This window comes from Podarcis vaucheri (genome assembly GCF_965113315.1).
Source record: "Podarcis vaucheri genome assembly, chromosome: 9".
In the NCBI taxonomy this organism is placed as follows: Eukaryota; Metazoa; Chordata; class Lepidosauria; order Squamata; family Lacertidae; genus Podarcis; species Podarcis vaucheri.
Genome location: NC_138767.1, coordinates 44715254 through 44727328, shown reverse-complemented (window position 1 = coordinate 44727328; position 12075 = coordinate 44715254). Strand labels below are relative to the sequence as shown.

General features: G+C 40.4%; 1 protein-coding gene across 6 annotated transcripts in view; it reads left to right on the top strand.

Moving 5' to 3' along the window:
• The window catches only part of MARCHF1 (membrane associated ring-CH-type finger 1), a 121583-nt gene extending 110014 nt beyond the window's left edge, over nucleotides 1-11569 (top strand). For all 6 annotated transcript variants that reach the window (XM_082237239.1, XM_082237236.1, XM_082237237.1 and 3 more), the window contains 2 exons: nucleotides 7701-7848; nucleotides 9424-11569. In XM_082237239.1, coding sequence (XP_082093365.1) covers nucleotides 7701-7848; nucleotides 9424-9725 — 450 coding nt within the window. In that variant the 3' untranslated portion in view covers nucleotides 9726-11569. The remainder of the gene's footprint in view (nucleotides 1-7700; nucleotides 7849-9423) is intronic.
• The last annotated feature ends 506 nt before the right edge of the window (nucleotides 11570-12075 follow it).

The following is a 12075-nucleotide window of genomic DNA, read 5'->3' as shown; positions in this document are numbered from 1 at the left end:
CCTCTGACAGAGGGCTCTGTATTTTTTGTTGTTTCCTTCCTTCACCCCCCCTCTCTGTTCCTTCTTTTCTTTCTTTTTATTTAGATTAGTTTGATTTTTATTATATTTTGAAGTTTCAATTTAAAAAAATTATATAAAGGGGGGGCAGGGAGGAGCAAAGCTGCTGTGCACTCATCCCAAAGCTCACATGTTCATGCTAACCTGAGGCTTGTTTTAGCATGATGCATGAACCAGGCCACAGTCTATATCAGACTTCTGTGCTATTTGTCTGGGGACTTGGGTGGTGCTGTATCTAAACCACTGGGCCTCTGGGGCTTGCTGATCAGAAGGTTGGCGGTTCAAATTCACGCAGTGGAGTGACCTCCTGTTGCTCTGTCCCAGCTTTTGCCAACCTAGCAGTTCAAAAGCATACCAGTGCAAGTAGATAAGTTGGTACTGCTATGGCAGGAAAGTAAATGGGGTTTCCATGTGCTCTGGCACTTGTCACGGTGTCCTGTTGTGCCAGAAGCAATTTAGTCATGTTGGCCACATGATGCAGAAAGCTTTCTGTGGACAAACACTAGCTCCCTCAGCTTGACAATTGAGATGAGCGCCACACCCCATAGTCACCTTTGACTGGACTTAACCGTCCAGGGGTCCTTAACACATTTTCTCAGACTTAAAATTTCCCAGACAAGAAGCCTGGGAATGTGACAAATGCAGGTGCCATTCCTCACTGTGATGTTTTGCCCTTTTGCTATGTGATCATGCACTACATTCCTAGAATGTCCCCTTTGAACCACTCAGTTCTCTAAGTTGCTTCAATGGCACTAGCATTCACTAACTGACCTAGACTTGGAGCTGTCATTTCTCCTTTGCTAGCAGATTACTGAATTTCTTGTGCTCTGAGGAGCCTTCTTTATCCTCTTCATTCTTTTTGAAGCTCACTACAAAGGCATGTTTTCCCCTGTTGCAAGCAGTTCTAGGGTACTACAGTTATGAAATGTCTCTACATTTGCACTTTTAATTATATTCTCTCGCTCCCTCTCTCACACACAGACTGATTGCATCTCTAAATGACAAAATTGTCTATGTAAATAGCATATGGTTTGGAAGCTTGTAATTAGATGCAAAATTATAGGAGTACGTAAATTACTGTGAGCCAAACCTTTTCATTTAGCTGGAGGTTATGGGAGGCCTTGATGGAGATCATGTGAGTGAGGCAGGAGGCTTGCTATACAACATTGATGAAGAAATTCCTATGCTGAACTGCTTTTCTGGGAGCTGTTGCACAAATTCAGAATGTATTTTGAAAGGGAAGAGGATGCCTCTGTGGTTCTGGGGAAGCTTGCTTGATGAATCTAAACATGATTGTTTTAAACAGCTGTCTAATAGAGTGAATACTTCGCAGGCTGTAAGCCACAGGTTTAAGCCCTGATATGTCCACTTAAAAGGATCTCAGGTGGCAAGACTGCAAAACTCTTGGAGAGCTTGCCAGTCAAAATAGACAATGTGAGTGGTCTGACACAGTATAAATACTACTGGCTCTGTATGATATGAGTAGGCTGTCCCTGTGAGCTGGAACCCTGAGTGCTCAAGTTTCTAACTCATGGGGAGAGCTTACATGTCTTGGCAGCCTGGCCCATGCAGCCATGCTCTTAAACATGTGGATAGTGTTGGGGAGGAGCCAGCATAGGCAGGACAATAAAGGCAGGCTGAGTGAGTGCTCCTGATTCACTGGATTATCACTGCATGCCCTGGATATTTGAGTGGGGCTAGTTTACTGCAAAATGCTGCTTTGGACAGTCACTTTGCAGTGACTTGGGGTGAAAGAACCTGTTCTAAAGGAGTGCATCTTCTGCAGAACTAACACTCGAGAGGCCTCACCACCAAGTGTCTGGCAAGCTTAATATGCACAAATAAGATAACAATGCCTGGCATTTATACTTTTCCAAGTGCCCAAAGGGCTTTAAGAGCGTTCTCTACAAACCTTAGCAACCCTGTAAAGGAGGCTGTTATAACCATGCTGCCAACTAAGGCTGTGAGACAGTGACTTGTCTAAGGCCACCCAGATTATTCCTGGCTGGGAGGGGGGATGTGATGAGGCTAAGGGCAGTTTCCCTTGGGTGATTGTTTATGCATGGGCTTGCTCCTAGGTGCATTGGTGGTTATTTAGTGATTTTGCTGTTTTATGTTGTATTTGTTTGGTTATTATATTTATTTAATATTTTGTTGACTGCTTTGGGAGCCTTTGGGTAAGAGAGCACTATATAAATAAAGAACAGCAACAGGTGTATAGTCAAGTGATTTGGAGACTTCATGTATTTTTATTTTCTGTTTTAAAGATGTAAACTGCCCTGTGATTCTCAGAAGAAGGGTGGTATATAAACTCAATAAATGAAAATAAATAAAACTCTCCTAGCTGCTACACTGTAGTAGCTTTTGCAGCAGCTAAATATAAGAATGTATTTTATGCAGACCACCACTGTGAGCTTGACTGCCCAAGGCAAACTAAAAATGTTTTTCATCACTTGCTAGAGGAATCTACTGCACTGTTGCTCTCCTGATGTTCTTACCGTATTTTTCGCTCTATAACACGCACCTGACCATAACACGCACATCGTTTTTAGAGGAGGAAAACAAGGGAAAAAATATTCTGAATGAAACAGTGGACGTATCATTTTTGTGCTTCATGCTGTGGCCACAGACATGTGATCTGATGGTGAATTTGGGGTGACCCAATGCAAAAATCCTGAGAATCCCTGTGGATCCATGCTTTGTAACCACGTTTTTGCACCATTGCAGCCCCAGGCAACAGTGGGTGCGTGATTTTTTTTGGGGGGGGCAGGCTGTAGCCATGGACATGCTATGTGCTCTGATGGTGAATTTTGGCTGACCCAATGCAAAGATCCTGAGGATCCATGTGGATCCATGCTTTGTAACCACGTTTTTGCACCATTGCAGCCCCAGGCAACAGTGGGTGCGTGATTTTTTTTGGGGGGGGGCAGGCTGTAGCCATGGACATGCTATGTGCTCTGATGGTGAATTTTGGCTGACCCAATGCAAAGATCCTGAGGATCCATGTGGATCCATGCTTTGTAACCATGTTTTTGCACCATTGCAGCCCCAGGCAACAGTGGGTGCGTGATTTTTTTTGGGGGGGACAGGCTGTAGTCATGGACATGCTATGTGCTCTGATGGGGAATTTTGGCTGACCCAATGCAAAGATCCTGAGGATCCATGTGGATCCATGCTTTGTAACCACATTTTAAGTGGGGAGGGAAGGAAAAACACAGAAGGCTAAGAATGCAGGAGGGCTATAACGTGAGGAAAGGAAGGCAAAAGTTTCCCCCCACCCACCCACACAAGCCAGCCACTGTTTAAGGATTTCATCCTTTTAAATGGAAGAAAGCATATTTGAATGCTGTGTGTCTCCAAAAACAAAAAGCAGGAAGTCAAATCAGAATTTTAAGCCGAACCTGTAATCTCTCTTCCCTTCACAAACATTGTTCCTCCGGAGCAGGGAGAGGATAGAAGGACGGACGCTCTGCTTTCCTCTCTACTTGCCTGGAGGGGAGGGGCTTTCCCTGCTCTTTGTTCCGTTTGAGCAAACACAGTAACGAAACAGAGAGGGCGGGCAGTAAGACCCTGAGGCAGAATGCAGGAAAGCTGCCACTTCCTGTCTCATGGAGCTCCCTTCTCCCTGAAGCGCGGTTTGATTTTTGCCTCATTTTTCGGCTCCAGGGACCACACATTCGCTCCATAACACGCACAGACATTTCCCCTTCCTTTTTAGGAGAAAAAATCTGCGTGTTATAGAGCGAAAAATACGGTAGTTAAGTTTAGAGATGCTGATCCTCTTGAAGCAAAAGCAGTGTCTCTGGGATGGCATCCTGTATTTAAAGCAGTGTGGGAGAAAAGCAAAGCCCCAATTCTGTGGAAATGTGTCAACAAATAGTACAGAAGAGAACTAATGAGGCCGAATCTTTAGGGCTGTTTCACATGATCTGGTTCCACTTCATTTCAAAAGTGCTGTTCCACAATTGTGGCAGGAAACGGCATAAATTAAATTGCAGACTGAGAAATCCATCAGCCATTTTCTCGGCTGTACCTCACTTTCCCCAGCTGGTGTGATCACAAGAATCAGAGCATGACCCGCTTTGCACAAACATTTCCCCATCTGATCACGGGCACATGTATGACTGAACAAGAACGCCAGCTGTTTGAAAGTATGGGAATTTTAAATTTCAACTATGGAAATCAAGCCTAAATAATAGGAAATGTACTCTGTTTAATGATGGTGCAGCTGTTTGGATTCATGTTTTATAGAAGGCTCAAGCCAAAATGAAATGCAGTGTCAAAACTATATGGTGTTCAATATAATTCCCTTTTTGCTTTTAGTCTAATGACAGAGCTGATAATTGAAAATGAAAACAATATAAAATTGGCAGATGGAACAACCAGTCTATAAATATACGTTGTTTTTGAAATTGAAGGTTTTCTTTCAGTGGTATCGTTTAATTTCCATTTTTAGGCAGTTTTATTTAGTGGCTATCTTTAAATACTATTGAAGTTCTTAGATGCTATTTTTGATTAGATTGTTTTTCAGTCACTGTTTTTGTAATCCTATGTAGTTTGCAAAAAAGGGGGGGAGGCCTAGATATAGTATTCTAAGAAATATATTTTAACATTAATCTAGACATGCATGGTTGTGCTTAAATCATTGAGAATATGGAGCATCTTTTGTACAGAGCTTTGCTACCCTCTAGTGTCTAACAGGCTGCACTTCTAGTCTAAACATTTCCATGTAACACTATTGAAATTTGGAATGTCTGGATTACTACATTGTGCAATTGTACATTGTACATTGTGCTACTAGGTGCAATTAATTCAGCAAAATCCATGTTTTTATTTTCATTTTGACTCTCTGCAACAGAAAATACAATAATCTGACATCAGTGACCAGGTCATAGTTCAGTGGCTGAGCATCTGTTTTGCATGCAAAAGGTACCAGGTTCAATCCTTGACATGTCCAGGTATAGCTCTGTCTGAAATCTCTTCAAGGTGAGGTCAGACAGCCCTCTCCCTGTGGAACTTCTGGTGCCTACTGAATGCCTTTTTTAAAAATTGTAGCAGGCATTTTAATTGAATTGTGATTTTATAGTTGTAACTAATTTCTAGCTTCAGTGTACAGAGTTTTTTTAGTATACCCCTTTAGATACACCTGAAATTACAAATTGTCAAAATAATCAAGTAGTAGACAATCCTGGGCTAGATAGACAAAGTCTTGACCTGGTATAATACGTTCCTACTCTATTCTTCCTTCTCTTCCTGGCTTGTTCCCTGTTGGTGTGGCTTTTTAGCACTTTCTTTAGGAACATAAGAAGAGCAAACTGAACCAGGCCAATTGTCTACCTAGTTCAGCAAGCTGTCTTTGAAGTGGCCAGTCAAATAACTATGGGAAGGCATATGCATTTTCTGCTTCCAGCTTCTACCCCATTTGCCTCTTTCTAGTACTTTTATCAATGCTATTGCTCCTTCCATTGCACCCATGGCTCTTTAGCTATTTTCCCTTCCCCAAGAGCTATGCTGTCTCACATCTGTCTGTTAAATTTTTGAGTTGTTCAATGGTTGCATTCCTTTACACACTATTAATAGACACCTTGGAAAGGCAGGATATATGGTAAGTTGCCCAACGATTAGGTGGCATAATATCTATGAAATTGTAAAAGAAATACCCTAAATGGGGGGATGGACGGGCATGCATTACTATGTCCAGTGCTTTTTTTCGGGGGGGGGGGCACAGGGGTATGCATACCCCTGAGCATTTTGTGAATCTTCGTACATTTACTGTATTTTCCCCCATTCTGAACTATAAAATGGTGATTTTCTTGAATCAAAATGAGACTACCCCTAAACATATATTTTTTAGAAAAAAAGCACTATGTCCACTTCTGCTCATCCCTTTATTTTATTTTTTAAAATGTAAAACTCAAGAAATATGAAAAAGTGGGAGGCAAGCCAAACAAAAGCATCATTAAGTTGATTTTTCTTTCCAAGTTTGAACTTGCTAGTTGCAGTGAGCATTATGAAAGTGTAAGTCATTCTTATGATTTTTGATCGTTCACTTGCATATATTTTAAAGAAAGCCGTCTGCTGTGCCCACTCCCCCAAAAATTCTCCAAATAAATGTATTGTGCTTCTGTGCATAATTGACTTGGTATCCTGTTGGAGTCGATAAAGTATATCCCCATCCTTTGCTCTTCTTCAGCCGAAAAATGTTCACATAGTGGCTAATCTGATACTAGAGTTCTAATCTAACAGTACCTCTAACACCTTACTGGCCCATCTTGGGTAGATGGTTCTGCTTACTGCCTCTTGTTTTCTGCTTGGGTGTCAAAGCTCGTAATCACTTCTGTCTTAAGCAGCCATAGTTTCCTTTCTTTTGCCATGGGCGCAGGGGCACACATCATTGTTCAGTGTTGGCAATATTTTAAGTAGTATTAAAAGACTTGTAACTTGTTACAAATAAGAGAAATAGAAATATTTCTGACTTAGTGTGGCAATACTGCACTGGAAACATCACAATACTGTATATTGCAAAAAGCAATTTTAAGATGAGCAGCTTATGACAATGTGTGCAACTTCTGTTTGAAGCTGGAAGCAATTTGGTTGGCAGGCAAAACTCACCTTGTTTCTTCATCTTTCTCAAAGTTTGCTTTTTTATTTCCCTTCTGGCCCTTTCAACTATTTGGAGTCAATTTGGAAGAAATGTAGCGCGCACACATTAAAATGTTGCTTGGAACATGCACTTCAGCCGTGTAGTACTACAAGTATAGCAGGAAGGTGGCAGCATTGCACTGCATTTCTCCACCACTTGAGATATTTTAACAAGATACAAAAGTAATATTCAAAAGTCGAAAAGCCTCAACAGCTCAGCATTTTAATCTACTTATGAAAGAGGAAAACATGATTTGCATGAGGATAAAAATCCACATTTGATCTAGAGAAGAAAAATGCTTTTTGCTTAAGTTTTCAGGCTTTCTTTCAGTGTATCGTTTAATTTCCATTTTTTACTTCTTGTTAAAAGCAGACAGGAACCAACCATGTGATTAGCATGATGTCTGAATTCACCCTAAACTCCAATGGAATTCAGGGTTGAGTGTCTTACCCAAGAATTCCTTAGAGGCCATTTAGTTTCCTTGTGTATATTAGGCCTCTATACCTGCCAGAAGACATTTTAAATACATGCAACAGACTTCAGATTCGCCTAGCATGGGCCTGGTTCTGTCCCAATAAAAACTGTACTAATTTAAAAGGAGACAAACTTTCCCATTTCAAGAGTGCCTGTAGTGGCAGAATTCTCTCTTCAAAATCAAACTGCACATACAGAATGTTATTTTGCTGGTAGCTGTTACCATAGTCTTTAATGGAACAGGGAAACTTTTAAACAGTTGCTCAGCACTTCACAAAACTAATGAAAGGGTGCCTTCCTTGATAAGCCTGAATAAAATACATCATGGGTTTTCTCCAAAATTGAGCTTATTTTATTAATTTTGCTATTTCCCTTTAATTAAGGAAGCCCTGAATGCCTGTATTTTAGAGAACAAGTAGGAGATTTCAAAATTCAGCCATCCTCATTGCTAATTTTAGTGGGGCGGGGAGAGTTTAGTAACATAAGAACTCCTGCAAACCCAACCATTTCTGTTTGCCATTTGCAGTGGGAAAAACTACAGATGACTACAAGTGAGAGGAGGAAGATTGTCTGCTCGGTCACATTCCACATTATTGCTATTACCTGCGTAGTTTGGTCACTGTATGTACTAATAGATCGGACCGCTGAGGAAATTAAGCAAGGCAATGACAATGGTGAGTGTATTTATCATTTTCTTTCTTTATGTTCTTAGGTAGTGTGATTTTAGAAATGGAGACAGAGCAAAACTGTAAAGGCGAGTGAGCGCACAGAACCAAAAGCAACAGGTTCAAATGGGAGCATTCACCCAACTTCCCTAGTTCCAGTGTTCTGAGAACTTTGGCTTTTACATAAAAGAAGCGGGTTTCTAGCTCTTTAGGCTCTAGGCAACAGGTTTTAAAACCTGTTGAATTCCTGGGAATTCCAGCATCTAGAGGGGTTTGATTGCTCTGCATTGCTCCCCACCCCTGCAAGAGAGCAATTATTCAAAATGGGGTTGCACTGCATGCAGGTGGGCCCAGGCTCAATGACCAGCATCTCTACATAGGGCTGAGAATGTCTCCAGTCTGAACCCCCAAAGTGTCAGTGTAGACAACGCTGAGCTAGATGGACAAATGATCTGAGGCCCCTTCCTAGGTTTCTAAAATAAAGCATATGCTGGCATGGTTAACATGATTTATCTATTCTCAGAAGACGTTCTGACTTTACAAAGCAGCCCTGGCTACTTCGTAAAGTGACTTATCTTTAGGCTAGCCACTGGGTGTCATGATATTCCAAAGACAAGCAACTGAGTATATCTACATGAAACAAACACATTGAGTATCACTGTGCCCAAGATTGCTCTGAAATACAATTTCCAACGTTGCATTTTTCCATTTAAAAATGTATATATGCATGCCTTATTTTTCTTTTTCAAGCTTAAGAGATCCTGCTAGGCAAAAAATAAATGAAACAAAAATGATATTTTACTGATGTGTTTAACATTTTCATACACCCAGTAAAACTGCCCTCGGCAAGCTTAAATTATGCAGTAGCAAATTATGCATTTGGCATTCAAATAGGCAAGATTCTTAATCTCAGCGGCATAAGAGCATTTTAAAAGTTATATCCTGCAGGAAACAATTTCTCTTCTAGCAAATCTTAACTCACTCAAAAGAAATATCTCCTGGGTAAAAGGATTTTCTGTAAATAAATGTTAAAAAGAAATGCTCTGCCCAAAGTAGTGACTTGAAGGACCTAAAAGTCAATTGCAAATGTGGGTATCCGACAGGGGGTGACCCCCAAACAAGTGATTTCCACATCCGGTTTAAAACTTAAAGAGCCCTAAGGTACCCATTTAATCCAGTGTCCTATTCACAGTACCCAACTAGATTCCTATGGGAACTCCATAGGCAGGACATGACAGCCTAGAGCTTCTCCCCCATCTAATCTCATGGAATTGAACCCTTTCACATAAATGTCAGGAAAGTTTAGCTTGCATGCATGAGCAAATAATTATTCTTTCTGTTCAGTACAGGCAAATTCATTACTGGGAACCCTCATATATATAAAACCATAATATTAAGAAAACTTCAGAGCTTCACTGCTCAACACGAGAGGCCTTAGGAACTGAGTTGGTAGGGGGAGCCTTTGCAGCCTCCATGTGTCAGGAGGTTTCACTAAGCGCAATTTAGAAGCAAATAGCAACTCTGCGGGAAAATGAAACGGTAATATTAACTCTACCTCTTTCACCCCCTTTTTAACTCTGAAAGGTGTGCTGGAGTGGCCATTTTGGACAAAATTGGTTGTGGTGGCCATTGGGTTCACGGGAGGCCTTGTCTTCATGTACGTGCAATGTAAAGTCTACATTCAATTGTGGCGGAGGCTTAAGGCTTACAATCGAGTGATATTTGTTCAAAACTGTCCAGACACTGCCAAAAAACTAGAGGAGAAAAATTATTCCTCCAATCAGAACACTGAAATCAAAGACTCCGTAGTGGTGCCAGTATCACAGACAGGTACAAACTCTCAACCATCAGGAGAAGAAACTGTTTCTGATGTGATGCCGGTTTGATGGAAGCTGCATTTCTCTTTCTTTACTGAAGAACAAAGTAATGTGCTTTCCTACTGTTCAGCCACATAAAAACAGCAAAACCACTAAGTAAATTTGAAGGAAGAACAAATGGGAAAATCGATCAAGAGAAGTTACACGTTACCTCTGGAATGTAATTGTGAAGTGGCTAAGCATAGTGAAAATGCAAAGAAGAAAGCGCGTCAGAGATGACTTTCGAACAGGCAAACGAACATGGCAAGTACCACTGTTGATGGCTGAAAAGAGCTGCATATGCAGATTTACTACCAGTGTTCTGTTTACAAGGAGAAAACCCTTACATCTATTTGTTACTATGGTCTTTTTTGCTAATTATCGTAATCTTGGACACACACTCTTCAAGGCAATTTTTAAAACGATTCATATTTACCCTTAAAGTCATGCAAAGAGATTTGCACCATAGCACAAAGTATCCAAACCTCGTAATGTGATAATTTTGCAAAGAGGTGGCTGACCTGCAGCATATATGGTTTGAAGGCGATATGAAGGAAATCCTTTCCAAAAGTTACCATTGAAAACGTATGTTTAAAATGTGAGTATTTGTAAACTAGGTAGCTGAAAATATCCCTTGTATGCACAAATGATCATTTTCTTTCACATTTTTTGTATTCATTTGGTGCAGCAATTTGATTGCTGCTTATTCATAAGAGCTAAAATTGACAGAATATTCCAAAATTCTGCTAAAGGGTAATATGTTCTATAATCAGAGATATATTGCAGACAGAGCAGCAGGAAACCTTGAAAATATGTTTTTAGTACTTACATATTAGTGTGTAAAATATGCAAAGGGTGGGAGATTAAATTCTATTCTTTTGTTTAAGAGATCAGGATAGAACAGATTCAGAAACTTGTTAGGACAATATTGAAAGAGTCAAAGTAGGCAGCATTACCCATATGCCAGTATCTCTCTGACGTCCACTAAATTGACAAAGTATGTGGTACCTTCTATACAGGAGTAAAGCTGAATCATTAATGGTTCAGTATTTCAGTTGTTACTATTGTGGTTTTAGCATAGTAATGTAAGACTGAAGTGTGACTAAATAGAAAATGCAGAAGATATATATCAGTATCATGTTGTACCCAGCAGCGATGACTTGCATGGGGGGAAAGCCAATAACTTTGGCATCCCATTTCAGAATGATGTACCTCAGTAGACTAAATGATTGGGTGTCCTAAAAAGAAAGGGCACTGCACCTGTCCTTATACCACTCTTATGCTTGTTGAATGTATTGTGAGTTGTGCCCAAGTAATGTGAGTTATACAAGAACAGTGTTACTAGTAATGAGAGGAACTTATGGTGGCAAACTGCAGTGGATTAAGTAATTTTTAAAAAGGACTACATTTCATATTTCATACTTATAAAACACAGTAAGACATAGATTCTGAAAAGATTCAGCAGATGTATGTGATGGATCAGCTGAGACATTGCAAAAAGCACATAGCCTCCTTAAAATTAATGGGCCTTTCCCCAGTGATTTCAGTAGTTGAAATAAGGCCTCTCTTATTGGAATCATGGCACTAGTTTGGAAACTTTAAAATGAGATTATGTAAGACAATAGTTTAGCAAAAAGAGTTGATAATGGGGATCTTGAGTAGAAGTTGCATAAATAACCCATCGATGAAGACTTTAATGCTAAAATGAAGAAATGCATGTTAACATTTAAACTGTCAGATGAAGGAGCCACACAAATTATTTGTGGGGTTTAGAACACTGTGTATTTGAACAGAGGTCATGGGAGGGACCAAACAAAAATAAGATCACAATAAAATTAATTCCAAACTGGGTGGTTCATATCCATTTCACTAAGTGATAGCTAACCTGGTGATTTTCTGCCCAGCTAGCCATTTATAATAATCTACCATTGCTTTGCATAAACAGCTGACTTCTGTGATATAAATACAGTGGTGCCTCGCAAGACGAAAAGAATCCGTTCTGTGATTCTCTTCGTCTAGCGTTTTTTTTGTCTTGCGAAGCAGCGGAATAGCGCTATTAGAGGCTTATCTGCTGATCGGATCAGCTGATAAGCGGTTTAGCGGCTTAGAAAAAGGGGGGGAGGAAAAAAAACCAACAGGAACTCGCAAGACATTGTCGTCTTGCGAAGCAAGCCCATAGGAGATTCGTTTTGCGAAGCACCTCCAAAACGGAAAACTCTTTCGTCTAGCGAGTTTTCCGTCTTGCGAGGCACCACTGTACTTTAAAAGATAAGGCAGCTGCAGCACATCACACCATACTGGACAGGGCACAATATAAATTGCTTACTGAATTCCGCTAAAATGCAACCAAGTCAACAATGTTTCATCTTTAGGTCCCCAT